Genomic DNA, 18,916 nt, shown 5'->3' on the forward strand with positions numbered 1-18,916 from the left:
ATGTGTCATTCTAAGTGGTATAATATTCAGTATATCATTTTGAAAATTAGGTGAACAATGTGTATCTTTGTATATGAAACAGTAACATGCAATATGTAAAAAAAGAAAACATTTTCAGCTTCTTTAAAAAAAACCTGCTTTATGAATCAACCTTCAGAATCATGATGGCAACTTTTTGTTCTACAATTACTGGTCATTTGTTTCACAGTGTTTTTATTATGCTTTATATAAGTATTGGCTCACAAATACTGGCATCTGTTTCACGTTGAAATTACTTTAAAACATACATTTTGGGAACAGAGAGATTATCACTAAGCTTGACTTTTGAAAAGGTGGTGTTTCACTCAGAGGTTGGTTTCTACATCAGTTTGCACTGCTCAAGCGAGTAATGTTTGGTCTGTCTTGCATGATAATTTTTCAACTAAAAGGCATGATTGTATAGCCAAAAAATGCTCACACAACCCTATTGTTAAAATTAATATATATGTGGACCACTAACCTATACATATTGCAGCGGGGTGATTTTAATTTAGACAGAAAGGTCTCTGCTTTTTGCAGTACTTCCTGAACATATGCAAATGGCACCACTCATCTGAAATCATCTCTTATGCAACTGTTAATTGTAACGTGTCTAACATCTGAGTACCATGAAAAATTGCAATGGGAGAATGTGCATGGGAGCCATTTCATCCTTTTAATTTAGAGATCCACACTTTTCTAATTTCTTCATCAATGTTTATTCCATGTTCATAGCTTTTACTTGCATCCATGAAAGTTCTTTGGCATCAGTGAGCCTCATTGTTTATTAAAGGGACCTAACCCTTAATTCCTGGGACGCAGGTGGCGCTGTGGGTTAAAGCCTCAGCGCCTAGGACTTGCCGATCGAAAGGTCGGCGGTTCGAATCCCTGTGGCGGGGTGCGCTCCCGCTGCTCGGTCCCAGCGCCTGCCAACCTAGCAGTTCGAAAGCACCTCCGGGTGCAAGTAGATAAATAGGGACCGCTTACCAGCGGGAAGGTAAACGGCGTTTCCGTGTGCGGCTCTGGCTCGCCAGAGCAGCGATGTCACGCTGGCCACGTGACCCGGAAGTGTCTCCGGACAGCGCTGGCCCCTGGCCTCTTGAGTGAGATGGGCGCACAACCCCAGAGTCTGGCAAGACTGGCCCGTACGGGCAGGGGTACCTTTACCTTTACCTTTAACCCTTAATTAAGACTCAATGACCGTTTCCAATTCTGGTGACCCACTGGTAGGACCTGACTGGCTTTGCAGTGTGTGTATGCATGCTGATCCCAGGAATATTTTTAAGATGCTGGGGGCAGAGGAGGGAACTCAAGATGCCCAGGATATGATTAGTGTTCCTGCTTTCCAGGTGTGTTTTTACATTTGCTAATTTAATAGTCATATAATAATGTAACAACTTTCACATTCAATATTGTTGAAATGAGATTATCACAATTATACATAGATTTGAATATTTTTTTTTAGAAGAAGTAGTAATTGAGCAGAGTAAAATAATATATGATACTTCTAGAATATTAATCAGTCTTGACAACTGTGCCACTTTAGAACATCAAAAGAACCCACCTGGATCAGAGCAAAAGCCTATCTAGTCACAGTGGCCAACCAGAGGCCAATGGAAAGAAAGCATAATCAGATTGCACTGGCACTCTCCCCACCTGTGATTCTTAGTGTTTTTTGCCTGATCATCCATGTATGTATGTGTGTCAGCCTTTCCCCCATCTATGCCATTGTGTGTGTATACTGAAATAATTCATAGGCTGATTATTCATTTGATAGCCCATACAATCCAGTGATTAACCATTTACAGGGAACTGAAGGGCTTAAGTTTATTTAAATGAAATAATGCTGCTTCAAAAAACTAGAATAACATTGTGAACATTATGCAGCTCATTGGTGAAATACTGGTAAAATTAGAGGCTTAGGAGAATTTTTTTTTTAGCCATAATCTTATTTAAGTTCTGAATTCTACATACATAGATGGATTAGATCTGCAAATTATATCTATCCATCATCTATCTATCTATCTATCTATCTATCTATCTATCATCTATCTATCTCTATCTGTCTATCTATCTATCTATCATCTATCTATCTATCATCTATCTATCTATCTATCTATCTATCTATCTATCTATCTATCATATCTCTCTCTCTCTCTCTCTCTCTCTCTCTCTCTCTCTCTATCTCTGTTTTTGTGTGTGTGTGTGTGTGTGTGTGTGTGTGTGTGTGTAAAATTTATGGATATAGTTGTCGTTTCTTTTAGACTTGTATTTAGAATTTTATTGGCATAAGGAAGTACTAAGATGATAAGCACATCTCAAGTTGCTTTCAGCTCTTTGAAGCAGTTATAGCATTTCACAACAATAATGTGGTCACCACAAAGACATTGGGGCACAGCATTGCATTCATAGAAACAGTGGGTTGTGGTGTGCTGGGTAATGTTTCTGTATAGAGATATGAGAAGATAATGAGACATGCATTAGAGTGCTGGAAACAGAACTGAATAAACATCTGCAAACATTATTAGGATTTACTCCAGCACCGGTTGGATTGGGGTAGGTTGTCCCTCAGTTAAAGCAAGGATATCTGTTTTTATTGTTTAGATTCCATAAATGAATGTCAAATATGTGGCCACTAAAAAAGGTATACTTGTCTTCAAGTCATATGGAAAATTGTGATGTTATGATTCATAACCCTTCACAAGTATATAATTTGCCCAAAGTATTTGAGGACTGTCTAGATAAAATGCTAAGATACAGGCTTTCTGGAGGTCAAGCAGGAGGTGATATGACATTGCTACAACAATCAACCATTTCCTGCTGGTGTTGCCCTTTTAAAATGACCACCAGAGACCCAAATCTTTTGAAGGCTTGCAATTCCTTCCTTCGCTGAAGAACACCTACAGACTATGCTATCTGCCATGTTATATGGCAGATTTAAATGGGTTTCTGTATCCCAAAAAACTCTGTAATCTGAATCAAACAGAGAATATAATTATGTTCTGAAACATTCCTTGTTTGACTGGCCAAGGAGAAAACTCTTGCTTAAATCACCAACCAGTTCTATCCAAGAGATTATGTGCTTCTTATTGGGAGACCCTACCCTTTTTGTGACTTACAGAACAGCCTTGTTTGCTTTAAGGAAATTAGGAGAAACAAATGAGGGGGGGGCTTCTTGACATAATAACTGATTTTTTTTATTTCTGTTAGGATTTTATTGTACTGGTAAAATAATTATTTTATTTAGAATTTTTAAGCTCAGCAAATTATGTATAATTGATGGCATTCTAACTTCTGTAACAGGGATTTTATCTTAAAACTGTCAAGGTCAATAGCTAGTATTGATGGGGGAATATCTGCAGCCAGAGTTCATGACCTTCTTATACTTGGCAGATGCTTTCAACAAATTGTGACAAGCCTACCATACAGCTAGATTTGTAACTTGACACATTAAAGTTCTGTTTGAAACCCAATGGAACCCAAATGAACAGAGTGAATATTTGCTGCAGGTATACATGAAATTACATCTACATTGCCAGTGACATGCTCAGATGGGGAGACATTTTATCATGTATTCTGAAATACCTTTTTCACATGCCTGTCATCAAAAGAAAAAAAAAATGATTTGCAAAAAAAAAAAAAAGAAGAAGAAGAATCTATTTACCTGTTGTTATCCCTTCATTTGTGGAAATGCATATTAAGCACATACGTTTTCTGGTGTTTATATTTGCTTTTTGTTGTTAAGTTTTCAACTGAAAGAAGAAAAACACCTGTTTAGGTGTTCAGCTAACCTGTGGTCTCGTCTTGTGTTCTGCTGCTGATCAGATTCAAGGGAATCATTACCAGTACAGAAGAAGATCTCTTTCCCTTCTCCCATGCTGAGACGGCAACACCCATCACCAAAAACCCATGCAGGGCATAACCCTTACTGGGAGTGGGGAACAAACAGAGAGCGATGCAGAGCAGACAGGTGGATGTATGCTGGATGCTGAACATCTCCTGTGCCTGCTGCCTTGCGGTGGACTCCAATGGAGGCTCCTCCTTCATGTAGCAATGATTAGTGGTAGAATATGATAGCCTACCAGCAAGCTTGTCACTGAGCAACATAGATACCAGCTGGGGGTGGGGCTAGAATATGAATGTTTAGGAACATTGATGAAATTAATTTCAGCCAATCATTTTCAAGCTTTCTATCTTCTAGAAATATTACGTGCACCATGGTTTCCACTATAGCTTATGCAACTCCTGTGCATTGCCAAAATTCTGGGGTATGTATCATATTATTCATGCTGGGCACTGACTGCCTGTTGGACATCACAGTTGTACCACAAAATAGAGAGAGTATCTTTTACCATACACAACACCGTGGTCATGCTTTTTAGGTCAAGATTAGTACTGGTGGGCAAGCAATTTTTTAAGAGAAGCTTGCTGACCACTACTGAACTGAGGGATTGAGGGATCTCAGATAGACTTCCAAGGAGCCCCCGAGTTCAGTGGGACACAGATTGAAAAGGTCTAGGTTATTGACTTAAATAAGTTATATTCAATTCAGTGGAACTTATTCCCAGGTAAGTGCATAGAATTTCAGCTTCAGTCCAGCCACAGTGATGTGAATGATCACAACATTTTGCTACTTCCAACTTGTTACTACTGCTGCTGCTACTACTGCTGTCCTGTTTTCTTTTAGAGACGGGCAGCAAGAAGCTAAAAAGCACGATACAGAGAAGCACAGAAACTGGTATGGCAGCAGAAATGAGAAGCCGTATGGTCCGGCAGCCAAGTCGGGAATCGACTGATGGCAGCATCAACAGTTACAGCTCAGAAGGAAAGTAAGTGGATGCTTGCTCTAACCAGGGCCATTCCTGCCACTCATTGGGCAAATATCTTTGCTGGCAGCAGGTCTCCGCTAGAGGGTACCAAATGGTCAGTCATTGAGCTGGCCTTCTACTGTTGAGGTTGCAACCAAGAGGTTGCCGCAGGGATAGGCAAGTTGTTGAAAAAGTAATGGGGGGGGGGGAGGAAAGGAAAGTAGAGTTAGCGGCAGTAATGCCCAGATAGATTAGAAGGGAACAAAATGGTGGCAACACTTATTCATTTCTAGTAAGGGACTGTCCATATTTTACAGTTGTGTAGACCCAGAATACACTGCATTCAACTAAACATTTTGGCTTCAGCTGGAAAGGAATGTGCTGGTACTCCTTGCCTCTTAAGTTCCGTACCGATATCATGACATTCTTCTGAGGAGCTGCTAAAATTAATAAGTTCAAGGTTCAAGAATATTGCATGTGTGTAACTTTGTTTCTCATTTGATTTGCCAGTTACATATTCTTCTGGGCTGTGTGTTTGGTAAAGCAGGACTGTGTCAAAATAATAAGTCACAAAAATCTGTTCTGCTATGCTTGTCTTGCCACAGCCTAATATTTCCTGGAGTCCGACTCGGTGCTGACAGTCAATTCAGCGATTTCCTTGATGGACTTGGACCTGCGCAGCTAGTAGGTCGACAAACTTTAGCCACTCCTGCCATGGGTAAGATCAGCTTTGTTTTTGTTCTTAAGAATATACACCACTTAGCGAGCTATTTGATTAAATGGTTTATAAATCTTTCTGAATAAATAAAAATAAGGTGTAAACACACATCAGTTTAAGGTGGATTCAGTACATACCAAGTGTGCATAATTTCACAACATCCACATGGAATCATAGAATTGTAGAATTGGAAGGGAGCCCATCAGCCCTGACCACTGGCCATACTAGCAGGGACTAATGGGAATGATAAAATAACAAAAATACTGTTAAGGGGAAAGAGTTTGTATGTAAGTATTTTTATTATATCCAAATCTAATGAAACAGTTTAAAAACCTGTCCCAGTTTCACCTCTTCATTATCTGCTAAATGACTGCCATCATACTGTGAGGGAACAATGATACCTATTTTCTAAAGAATACCAAACATTGCAGATGTTCTGGGTGTTAGCATTTGAGAGACCTGGGGTTGGCTGACTTTACCTCAGTATGTTACTGTGTGCTTTGTCATCTGCATTAAGCATAGTGGGTTATATTCTTGAACTTTTGACCCTGGAATACCACCTAATTACATAGAAGGGAACACATCAATACTTTATTGATGAGCCAGTGTAGTGTAGTGGTTAAGAGCGGTAGAATCGTAATCTGGGGAACCGGGTTCGCGTCTCCGCTCCTCCACCTGCAGCTGCTGGGTGACCTTGGGCCAGTCACACTTCTTTGAAGTCTCTCAGCCTCACTCACCTCACAGAGTGTTTGTTGTGGGGGAGGAAGGGAAAGGAGAATGTTAGCCGCTTTGAGACTCCTTCAGGTAGTGATAAAGCGGGATATCAAATCCAAACTCTTCAAACTCTTCTTTATTCAAACTGATACTGCTGTTTTGAGTTCCTTTTATCACTCTGTCACAGACTGCTTATCTAACTTGTTCAGTCATTCTAGGTTTCACTTTCTCCTCCATTTCTTTTTATATCTAATCCATTTCAAACATTTTTATTTCATCCTTCAGCAATTTTTCAAGCTGATGAACACAAAAAACATTTTTTTCTTCTTCTTAACCTGGCTTAGATCCAGAGTGGCACTTCCACAAACAGAAGGGCCTTTGATCCTGTGATTTTTACTAATAAAAGGTGGACATTTTGCCAGTTCCCTCTTTCCCTCATCCACCATCCCCCACAACCTCCCATGCAGAGGATCCTCCAGCCCTCTGGAGGGGATTTTTAGGGAACACAAGGGGCTCCTTTCTTAGGGAGTGCAGAGGGAAAGGGAAATCAGCAAAAATTACCTTCCTTCCTTACCCATTTCCATCAGTGGAACGCCACTCAAGGAATCTCTGGGTCCACCCCTTTCACCTTAAAATTGTGATTAAGCAGGGAAACAGAAATAAAACAGAATGGCAGAAACTAATTCCAACATCCACTAAAAGAGAATAAAATGGTGCTCACCTGGTGCTTAAAGCCCATCAAAGTAGGTGTCAGCCAATGTCCCAGGCAGAGTATTCTCCAATGAGAATATCACAACTGAAAAGTCCCCATCTCTAGCAATCCCCTGCTTTTCATTGAAATGTAGGGGCACCCAGAGCAGGGGCTCCCTCTGACGGGAGTCTTACTAAATAGACCACCTCATATGAGTTCTTTTAAAACTCATCAGGTCTCTCTCCTTCATTCAGATAGATATACAATCGTACCTTGGTTTTTGAACAGTTCTCGAATACCACAAACCCAGAAGTGACAGTTCAGGTTTGCGAACTATTTTTGGAAGCCGAATGTCCGAAGGGGCTTCCGCTGCTTCTGATTGGCTGCTGCAGCCAAGCAGAAGCCATGCTTTGGTTTCCAAATGTTTTGGAAGTCGAACGGACTTCCGGAATGGATTCCGTTCTACTTCCAAGGTACAACTGTACTCCAATCAAAATAATAATAATAGATATACTCTGATCAACCAGCTAAATAAGGTGTGTTATAGAAGTCTATTTGGCTGCTTATAAATTCTTATAAACCAAATATAAGATTACATATAAGATCACATTTAACCTACTGATTTTCAGCCAGTGCTTAGGCAGGGAAACAGATCAAGGGACTTCCTTGGGTGATGTCTTATTTCCACCCATTGATGCCTTTATTCACTGAAGTTTCTGACCTAGAAAACCAACACAGACATTTCCCCCTTTGAAGAGAAACATTTTAGAAGGTTTCTATTATACCTGAGATACATCTGAGATATTACCTCTTATCTAGATGGGAAAGGTCTATGCAGTAACACCCTCTGCTGATGCCTGGTAGGCACCAAAGACTGGATCTGAAGAAATACCATGTGTACTACTTTCTGGGATGTGGTTGCAGAATCATTCCTATGAACTGATTTTACCTATTTTTTCCTGAAGCAGGGTATTAATAGGAGAGGATCATAAAAAAATCCAGCTGATACTGTTGATGTTTTAACTAGCCAGCATAAGACCTGAGAAAGCTGCACTACTAGAGGATGGAGGGCAGTGTTAGCCAAGGCACTTAAATAGAGCAGGCAACATCCAGAGAGAAAATCCTTGTTAAAGTTTCCTAAACAAAACAGTATGTAACTTGAGCAGCAAGAAACAGAGGGGAGTTGTTGTTTTTTATTCTAAATGGTGTCCCACACATCATCCACTGATGTTATTCCACTGGGTTATTTAGTTTACAATGAAATGGGGGGGGGGGAATCTAAAATGAAGCATTAGCAATAAACTGGTAAATTATAGGAAGACCAGGATGAAAATTTTAATATAGGAACAAACAGTGAAAATTCAGGAGGGAGCATAAGGCTTATTTACCCTTCTGTGAGTCATTAGAAGATTATTGTTTTGCTGGTTAATATGACATTCTCACACACCTGATTCACCTTTAGGTGATATTCAGATTGGAATGGTGGATAAGAAAGGCCAGTTGGAAGTAGAAGTTATTAGAGCCCGAGGCCTGACACAGAAGCCTGGTTCTAAATCTACCCCAGGTAAGAAAAGTTGTGCATGGTGATGGACAAGAGATGTGAAAGTGTGCAGTAATTTGGCTTGTTCGGATGATGTAAGGGTTTTCATAGCCTTAAATGCATGTACCTTGTATTATATTTCCTCATCGGCCACAGGCATTTCTTGAAAAGTAAAAGCAGTTACAATATGGCAGAGAGACCTTGTACTGCTGCAGGTCTCACCTTACGTTCTGGGAACAAGAGCCAAACTGGGATGGGTGGATAGGCTTAAGGGTTCAAATCTGTTTTTAGATATCACAAATGGGTTGTTGGAATAATAATAATACTTTATTAGTCTCGTCACAGAGAGGGTAAATCTGGATTCAGTGGAGGGAAATTTGGTCTGGCATTTAGATGCCAGTGACGTCATGTGGATGCTGCAAAAAACCTGCATACATGAGGAGCACTAATCCCATAATAAACAACCATCTGGGAGCATGCCCAGCTTGCCCCAGAATACATATGGCTGGGAAGGGTCAGGTGAATCCTGTATAACCAGCTCCCTAAAAAAAAAGATCCATGTGGCATATATTTGTGACATCCTAGAAAAAAATGGAGGCAGCAACAACAAGGCGTTTATGGGAATCATTGTGCTACTGATACCCAGTTCTATTTCTGTGACATCTAATTGGGAAAGGGCATGCAAGACCTGGACTTGGTGGCAGGCTGAATGAGGGGCCACAAACGGACACTGTAGCTTAGCAAGATGGAGACACTGTGGGTGGCAGCTCCCGAGTCCAGATGGTCCATTGCCTGCTTTGGATGGGGTTGACCTCCCCCTGAAAGAGCAGGTTCATAGTCTAGTGCAGAGTTTTCCAAACTGTGTGTTGCGAGACGTTAGTGTGTTGGCGTGTCGCACGAATGCTCGCCGCTCTCCTCCCAAGGCTGGAAAGGGGTTAGTTTAACCTCTGGTTTACTAGTAAAATTGAATTCCTGTGTCGCAAGATGATACATATCTAAAACATGTGTCACCAACATGAGAAGTTTGGAAAGCTGTGGTCTAGTGGGTGGCCCTCTTGTCACTTAGGGGCCTTCTACCAGCTTCGACTGCTAAGACCTGAGTGTCATCTGTGCACTCGTAACCTTCAGATTTAATTGGTACAGTATGTTGTATGTGGGACTGCCCTTGAGGTTGACCAGGAAGTTTCAGCGAATGCAAAATACAGTAGCTGAACTGCTCACTGTGGCAGAATATTGCCATCACCACTGCTGAAAGAATGACTCTGGCTGCGTATTAGCTACTAGGGTAAATTCAAGGTGCCGGTACTGGTTTATAAAGTTGTTTACTGCTTGGGGCCTGAATATCTACAAGAGTATCTCATTCCTTATATGACCAGCTTTTCAGGAGAGGGCATCCCACAGATACCAACATTTCAGGAGGTGCATTCCATACAATGCCAGAATCAGGCCTTTACTGTACCCTTTTAAATCCCTTTGCATTGTAAGGAAACTGAAGGAACGTTCTTTCACCTCTGGTGGACTTGCCCTAGAGTTAAGGCTTTCTGGGAAATGATATATAATGAGTTGAAAAAGGTATTTAAGTATACCTTTCCTAAGAAACCAGAGGCCTTCCTTTTAGGCATTGTTGGCCAGAGGGTGCTAAAGAAGGACCGAACATTCTTTATGTATGCAACAACAGCAGCAAGGATACTAGTAGCCAAACATTGGAAAACCCAAAACTTGCCCACACTGGAAGAATGGCAGATGCAACTGATAGACTATATGGAACTTGCAGAAATGACTGGCAGAATCCGAGACCTGGGAGAGGAAGCAGTGGAAGAGGACTGGAAGAAATTTAAGGACTATTTACAAAAACATTGCAAATTGTATGAGTGTTAAGAAAGATGCAAGATTGTAAATAACATGGCACCACTAAGCTAGTTGAAAAGATTATGAACATAAGTGAAATCTAAGAAAAGATAAGTTTTGGATAAATATTATGTCTAAATTAAGTATTTAAGGTTTGGATAAAAGTATCTAAAGCTAGGGACACAATATTGGAAAATTATAAAATAAGAATTGAAATAAGGTGATAATTTGCTGGTTAAAGTTTTATAAACCAGGAACGCAGGAACGAGGGATGTGAGGAAGTCCAAAAAGCGAAGAAAATATGTTTATTGTCTAATTGATTCGGTTGTGGTATGCTTTTTGTATAAGATGTAAGTGTTTTTCCTTTTTTTCGTTTTTGTTGCTCTTTTGTTTTTTCCTCTTTATTGTACTAAGAAAATCTTTAATAAATATTTTAAAATAAAAAAAATAAATCCCTTCCCATTGCATACCAGACAGGCACCATCTCGCTTGTCTTTTTAGCTCCTGTTGTAGACATTCCACTTTCAACAAACCTTCAATTTGCAGGTTTTCATCCCTGGGTGGAGGAAGGGGGGTGCAGTGGGTGTGGTCCACCCTGGGTGTCACCGCTGAGGGGGGTGACAAAATGCTAGGTGGCACTCACCGCGGGGCCTGCAGTGCGCCCGAGCCACACGTCTCTCCTGGGAGAGATGCAGTGGTTTGGGCGCGTGCAGGCTCTGCACTGCCCAAATGGTCTGCCCGCTGCCTCCCCCCCAGCTGTAGGGCGGCTGAGTGGGAGGCGGCAGGCAGACTCCGGAGGCCTCGGGGTGCGCCCCGCCCCTATGGACAGCTCACTCTACCCCTGTACGTGCCGCCCCAGGAAACCCAAGCGGCTTCCTTCGCCACTGTTTCATCCAGTTGGTATCTGTATTAGATTTGAAATCAATTGTACACCTGACATTTTAAAACTCTCTTATGTATGCAATTAGATAGATAGATAGATAGATAGATGATAGATAGATAGATAGATAGATAGATAGATAGATAGATAGATAGATGATAGATAGATGATAGAGATTTTAGGTTTTTAAGCAGGAGTTTCAGCTGAAACTGAAAGCAGGAGCAGATTACAAAGAATTCACATTGCATTGTGATTACAGTAAAGTCTTTGGACTCTGCATCACTAAGAAGTTTGAAGGACTAAAAGAAAGCAAACAAAAAAAGAGTTTCTTAGTTGGTACAGCGGTACTTTAGACAAGTCAATAAGATGTAATTTTCCTAGCTTGGAGCACAAAAACTCTAACAGAACCACTGGGATAATGAAAACTACTATTTTCAGCCACCTCTCTGGGGAAAACATTTCATTTTTTCAGCTCAGTTCTTCTGTGCTAATGCAATAAACACCCATAAGAAGACCTTCACCTACATATTCCTTCTTCTATAAATAGCTGCAATTTTTTATTGTGGTGTTGTTGTTTTAAGTAGTGTGCATTTCAAACAAATAAGGAATGGGCAACTTCTACCAAGAGAGTTTCTGTAGTCATTCCTGGGTTATGGCCCACAGAAGGGTTCCAGTGGATTTATAAATCAGAAAAAGAAGGGGGGAAATGGCTTTCTGCTCCCCACCACCAAAAAAGATGTCCCTCTCTTCATTTCCCTCACCCTTCTGTTTGCTATTAAAAGAAAACCAGTAATGTTTCTTTCAGGGGATTTTTCTTATTAGTTTAAATGATTAAAACCCAATATTACTTGTACTTCATAGCTCCCTATGTCAAAGTTTATCTGTTGGAAAATGGGGCTTGTGTAGCCAAGAAGAAGACAAGGATTGCAAGGAAAACCCTTGATCCTTTATACCAACAGACACTGGTTTTTGAGGAAAGTCCACATGGCAAAGTCCTTCAGGTCAGTAATTATTTCAGCTCATTTCAGCCTCTGATTAACATCCATAGTATGAAAGCAACTGAAATTCAAATGCTCTGACACAGCCAGGATTTTGTTCAATTTACCGTCTCTTGCAATAATATTACCAATTGCCTCCTGTTTCCCCTCTGAAAAATATACCCTTTTCCACAAGTGTTTTCATGAGAATATTGTTACAGCTACTGAAAGGCCATCCTTTGTTATGTTAATACCCTGAGATGATCAGCTGAAGTTTCATTAGTGACATGAGATTTTTCTCTTGAATGCTACCAATCTCTCTCCAGCTTTTGGAATGTGAAACCCATTGGAACTTGGGGGACACACCTCCAGCTAAGGAGAGCAGAAACAAAGAGGCAAATGGTGCTGTGCCAGTGTGGTGTAGTGGTTAAGAGCAGTGGACTCATAATCTGGTGAACTGGGTTCGCTTCCCTGCTCCTTCACATGCAGCTGCTGGGTGACCTTGGGCTAGTCAAACTTCTCTGAAGACTCTCAGCCTCACTCACCTCACAGAGTGTTTGTTGTGGGGGAGGAAGGGTAAAGTGATTGTTAGCTGCTTTGAGACTCATTAGGGTAGTGATAAAGTGAGATATCAAATCCAAACTCTTCTTCTATTATGAGTTGGCTGAAGCTGTGGCATCGCTGAAGGTTTGTTTGGGGACGAGATGCAGGATTAGCAACGATGCCTTCAGTTTAAAGGAGTGCTGTTGCTCTTACTGTGGACTGCCTGTATATGTGTAAATTCAGAAACCATCACAATGATAATGTGAGTCCCTAACGCTCACCAATCCAAATGAAACCAAACGTGGTAGTGCTGCCCTTGGAATTTCTCACTACCTGGAACTGGAGTGCATTTATTTGGGTGTACATTGATTTTGTTTGTTGTCCTTACTTGCAGGTGATAGTCTGGGGAGACTACGGCCGAATGGATCACAAATGTTTCATGGGAGTAGCACAGATCCTGCTGGAAGAACTTGATTTGTCCAGTGTGGTAATAGGCTGGTATAAATTATTTCCACCTTCCTCTTTGGTGGACCCAACGTTGACTCCTCTGACTCGCAGGGCTTCCCAGTCGTCTCTGGAAAGCTCAACTGGGCCTCCCTGCATTCGATCTTAGTGGACGCAACAGCAGGTGCTCTCCAACAAAGTCATTATCGCCCAGGATCACCAATGGGCGGAAACAAAGCTATTTACAACAATGAGGAGCATTTATTTATTTTTTTGAAAAGAGACAATCATCACTTCAGTTTTGCCTGTAGTAGTTTATCCAAAAAAAATATGTCTGTTTGTTATGAGGTTGGCTTCAATTTACTGAACAAATCAGTGTATGAAAATACAGTCGATCCATCTAGCAAAATGTCCCTGAGGTTTATGATAATTTTAATGAAGAGGGACCTTTAAGACTGAACTGGAACCGCTCGTTCTCTCCACAATTCCCATCCCCACCCCCACCCCGAAACCACAAACAGTGTTAACTCCTTGCTCTCTTTCTGTATATGTTATTTCCACTTGGTTTTGCTGTGTTATTTATCCTGCCAGTTTTGTAAAAGTCTTCATGATGCTAACAGAGACCCTTCCTTTCTTTTTCTAAACCAAACCAAAAAGGGCTGAAGCACATCTCTGTAAGCATCTCTAAAAGTGTTCACCTTCCAGAGTTATTGTACGATGCCAACAAAAACCCCACTGTCCTTTCATTCTGGTTGTCCACCATCTTAACACGTGTGGAGAACCAGAGTAAAACCAACCAACGTTTAGTTCAGTTTTGCTTTATTAATGTTATTGTTATTAAGGAGTTTATCATAATTTTTCATTGTGAGGGGTGGTGGGGAAGTGAATATATTTGCATTATACATCATGGTTTTTGTATGTTTCATTAATACTTTGCATGAAGGAAATTTGCATCTGCAACTATTGCTGAAGACTTGATTAAAAAAAAAGCAGCTGTGCTTTTTTCATTTTGACATTGACAATTATGTTTGTAAAGCGGTCGTCTTACTGGACCCAATGAGGAAAGTCTTTCCGTTCTAGTGTGTAACTTCCCAAACGTCGACCAGGAATTGAGTTGAGCATCTGACACTTTTCAGCTGTATCCAGGCTTCTCTGATACATGTGTCACTTTTGATACACTTGTCTGCCCTGGTTAGAGCATGGTCTGACTTGTTAGTTTTCCCACTGGAAATTCCAGTTGAGATACTCTGCACTTAACTAACGTTTTTATTGAATTTAAGTTTACATTTCTTTGAGACTGATGCAAGCACAATGCTTGACTTTTTTAAACAAAGATATCTTACTTTTGGGGGTTTGCAGGGGGGGTACAGTTAAAAAACAACAACGTTCATTTGGGTTTTATCTTGGTCTTGAAGCCCCCCCACCTTGTGTTTTTTCTGTAAAATGTGCTAAAAAGCTGCGGGGTGTGCAGGTGCATTGAGAAGTTCTCTCCTTTTATGGGCCATTGATTTTGTGATCTCACAAAATAGAGCAGCATGATTTGGAACTGTTCAAAGCTGCATGCACGTTTTTTGGTTTTTTTGTAATAAAAAGAAAAGAAAAACAGAAAAAAAGGAAAAGAAAAAAGAGAGAGAAAAAAAAGAAACAATCAAAAAGAGATTATTTAATAATGTATGTTAGTTCCACATAGGCCAGGTTGTGTGTTGCATGTACTTGTACAGTTTGCTCGTAATTACTCTAATGAAGTAACCAAGAAATCTAAGCCATCCATTTTTTCTTATAGACATTTTGCAGGTTTTAGCCAGGCTGCCTGTCAGTCTGGTGCTAAATGTCTATAGATGGACTTTATTTTTTACCCTATGGAAAACGTGACGTAGTACGGACCAAATTCCTTCTAATAAATATTTTGGTGTAGATTCCTACTGTGGGGCTGTAACACATGTAGAAACTGTGTACACAATTAGGTTTTCCTTCATAGACATAACTGCCTGCACCAAGTGAACTATTTATTATGATGATGATTATTTAAACATTGCCAGAACTATTCTGCCCATGTTTCCATGGAGCATAGATTGGTTACTGCTCGACCTGCTGAGCAGGAAGAACTGAAGCATTGGTGCACTACTAGATTCTGTTCTGTCTTTTAGTGGCCAAATAAATAAACAAACTTAATTATAATTCGGTAGTAACTTTCTAGTTTGACCACTTGTCTTAACATTCCCCTGTGCTTTTAAAATGAACTTCCAACTCATGTTATGTAGACATGTTTAATAAAATTTCCTTTACATGTTCAGTGTAGTGGCTGTTTTGTGTTCAGTTATATGTGAAAGTTGCCTATGCTGAAGGGGGGATGGCCTGTGCCCTTCTTCATTCTGTGCTAAAATAAAGAACTGTGAGAAGGGTGGGGTCTTGAAATTGCTCATCAGCGTTCAGCACTTGGACAGCAGAATGAGCAGGCACACAGCTCACTGAGTCACAGTTGTCTCCACAGTGTTTAAATTATAAATTTGCATAGTCTATTAATGTAAATTAGCACACACAAATTTAAATGTGTCTCCTCTTTCTTGGTAATTAGGGCTGCCATATGTCCAGAATTTCCAGGGCATATCTGGGATTTGTCAGTCAGAAATAGCGTCCAGGCGGAATTTCCAAAAATCAGTAGAAATGTCGGGGGGAACCCAGGCGTAGGGCAACCCATGTCGGAAGTGTTGATTTTTTGGGTGAATTTAAAAAAAAAAATAGCTCAACAACTTTTGTGTCCAGATTTTCAATTTTTGAAATATGGCAGCTCTATTGGTAATGCATTTCCTCTTGGGGGTATAGGAGTCACCCTATGTAGAACAGAATCCTATACCCTCCAACATTTGTCCAGTGAAAATAGGGACATCCTATTCTATTATTATTATTATTATCAACAACAACATCATCATCATCATCGATACCACACCTATTTGACTGAGTTGCCCCAGCCACTCTGGGCAGCTTCCAACATATATAAAAACATAGTAAAACATTTTTTAAAGCTTCCCTATACAGGGCTGCATGCAGATGTCATCTAAAGATTGTATACTTACTTATCTCCTTAGCTCAGGGGGGTCGCATAACTCCATACCCTCCAACACTTCTCTGATGAAAATCAGGATGTCCTAAGGAAAAGAGACATTCTGATATCAAATAAGGAAGTTGGAGAGCTTCTGAAAATCCGGGACTTTCCCCTGGAAAAGAGAGACACTTGGAGGGTCTGGAGTCCTGATACACAAAGTTGTCCTTCCATTGGCATATCAAGCCTTGCTCCTGCCCACATACCCAGCCTGGGACTCCATTCCAAGGGAGAAGAGGGCAGAAGAGTGAGGCCCATATGCTAGCCAAGCCACCTGTGCAAGATGACCATACTACAAGGCTTCCTACAGATATAATACATAGGAAACCAGGCTTCCCCACATTGTAGTCTTTGTTTCTATAGGCAAAGTAGTTCCATTAGCTCAAGGCTGCACAATGGAACTTTCCGTCCCTGACCCCTTCCCCCCGAAATCTGTTCTGGGAGTTCACCCAACCATCTGGAACAAATTTCGGGAGGGCGTGCACAGGAAGTATAGAGGAAAGGGCAGCTCCCTTGTGCAAATGAAAATCATTGCACTATCAGAAGTACTTGGCGAATTCCCTATGCCACCTTTTTTCTGACTGTGCCCTCTCTCTCTGTCTGCTCTTCTCCCCAAGTGTTTGCCACTCCTCTCCCACTCGCATAATGAGGAGAGGCTCACAGACTGCTTGCTGAGATTTCTCTGCAATTGCAAGACATTAGCAAGACATTTGTACACATGGGTGTGCACATACACAAACACATTTGTTCTAGTCTGGGAAAATGTCTGAGGCTGCATTCTGAAGAAAAATGTGTATCAGTAGCAGCAAGAGAAAGCAAAGTGAGCCCATGGATGTCAGGCAGCTTATAGTAAAGCAGGGAGATAAGCAACGGAGATGATTCCTCAGCTTAAGAAACATTTGCAGGAGAAATGGGACCCTTGGAACTGGATTATTAATCAGGAAACTTGTCCTTTTTTTCCTGCACTAGGCTGGCTGATAAGAGGAAGGAATAATCTTGCAAAGTGAATATGTTTAGTTAGGCCAGCACACCTATTCATCAGAACAGCCCTCCTGGAGCAGGCACCAGCAACTTGGGCTTTCAGGCCTTCTGACGTATTTATTTAAATCAATCTTTTGCATTTCTTTTACAGTCCCCCCCCCCAACTCCTCCAATAGAGAACTGGTGCAAAGGTCACAGGAGTTGGTCTACCTGTGGAATGAATGGCTCTATGTAACTGGGGAAAGGGGGCTTGCAGGAACTTTCCTCTGGGAAAGCCTGCATTCAACTCTTGCCTTACTTTCCTTATGTGTCATTGTAAGAATTAATCATATAAGGTGCAAGTATTGTTGTTAGGAATACAGGGATCTATCGGTCCATCTAGCACAAGACTTTATTGTGGTTCTGACTGGCAGCAGTTTTCAAGGAGCTCGGGGAAAAAGGTATTTCACTTTCTGTACCCCTCATTCTTGGGAGAAAAGCAATGACAAACCCAGACAACATCTTAAAAAGCAGAGACATCACCTTGCTGACAAAGGTCCATATAGTTAAAGCTATGGTTTTCCCAGTAGGGATGTATGGAAGTGAGAGCTGGACCATAAAGAAGGCTGATTGCCGAAGAATTGATGCTTTTGAATTATGGTGCTGGAGGAGACTCTTGAGAGTCCCATGGACTGCAAGATCACACCTATCCATTCTGAAGGAAATCAGCCCTGAGTGCTCACTGGAAGGACAGATCCTGAAGCTGAGACTCCAATACTTTGGCCACCTCATGAGAAGAGAAGATTCCCTGGAAAAGACCCAGGGAAATATGGAGGGCACAAAGAGAAGAGGACGACAGAGGACGAGATGGTTGGACAGTGTTCTTGAAGCTACCAGCATGAGTTTGACCAAACTGCGGGAGGCAGTGGAAGACAGGAGTGCCTGGCGTGCTCTGGTCCATGGGGTCACGAAGAGTCGGACACGACTAACCGACTAAACGACAACAACATCCCTTGCGTTGGATGTGATGAGTTCTGAACTCAGTGCACTGAGCTATGGCTATTCCCTCCCCCTTTTAAGTGTGTTTGTGTGGGCATGTAACATTGGACCCCTGCCTTCGTTACTGCCAGTTGCATCATTCATAATGGTTTGCGTCTTTCAGTGGTGCAACATGCTAATGCTGGGATTTGCTGTTCCATCAGAGAAGTATTACCCCTAATAACAGTCTGGTTCTCATGACAGGGCCTGATAAGATGTCTGGATTTGCAACATCCACTGCACAAACTGTAGCAGGATTCTGACAGCCCGTTTCCTCCTCTTATCCCCTCCTCAACTCTGTCCTTTCTGTGCCCTCTTGCTCATCAGCCTCATATCATTTATTATCCACTGCTACTTGTGCAACTGATGGATAATATTGCAGAACAAAATCCTTTTTAAACATACACACACACCCCCCTCTCTAGCTGAGTCTTTGAACGGTCTTTTCCTGTTGGCCCTGTCTGATCTGAATTCTCTGCTTCTAAAATGAGAGGTTCTGGGACCAATAATTGCCATGCACTCCACCCCCATTCATAGAAGTGAGATCTTGCTTAGTGGCTCTGTGCCAGAGACATCCCCTCTCTATGGTTGCTATAGTATGCAATATTCCATTCTAAATATTACAAATATTGGTGTA

The 18,916-nt window shown here is 41.3% G+C and overlaps 1 protein-coding gene and 1 long non-coding RNA gene across 51 annotated transcripts in view; one reads left to right on the forward strand and one right to left on the reverse strand.

Annotated features, from left to right (window-relative positions):
- The window catches only part of RIMS1 (regulating synaptic membrane exocytosis 1), a 228,382-nt gene extending 212,908 nt beyond the window's left edge, over window positions 1-15,474 (forward strand). For all 50 annotated transcript variants that reach the window (XM_083729767.1, XM_083729789.1, XM_083729768.1 and 47 more), the window contains 5 exons: window positions 4,706-4,847; window positions 5,432-5,544; window positions 8,412-8,513; window positions 12,079-12,218; window positions 13,132-15,474. In XM_083729767.1, coding sequence (XP_083585893.1) covers window positions 4,706-4,847; window positions 5,432-5,544; window positions 8,412-8,513; window positions 12,079-12,218; window positions 13,132-13,350 — 716 coding nt within the window. In that variant the 3' untranslated portion in view covers window positions 13,351-15,474. The remainder of the gene's footprint in view (window positions 1-4,705; window positions 4,848-5,431; window positions 5,545-8,411; window positions 8,514-12,078; window positions 12,219-13,131) is intronic.
- The window catches only part of LOC310840779, a 32,097-nt gene continuing 18,736 nt past the window's right edge, over window positions 5,556-18,916 (reverse strand). The window contains exons 3-4 of the long non-coding RNA XR_014562125.1: window positions 16,256-16,327; window positions 5,556-6,886 (exon numbers count right to left, since the gene is read on the reverse strand). This is a non-coding gene — a long non-coding RNA (uncharacterized lncRNA). The remainder of the gene's footprint in view (window positions 6,887-16,255; window positions 16,328-18,916) is intronic.

This window comes from Podarcis gaigeae (genome assembly GCF_964106915.1).
Source record: "Podarcis gaigeae genome assembly, chromosome: 3".
NCBI classification, from domain to species: domain Eukaryota; kingdom Metazoa; phylum Chordata; class Lepidosauria; order Squamata; family Lacertidae; genus Podarcis; species Podarcis gaigeae.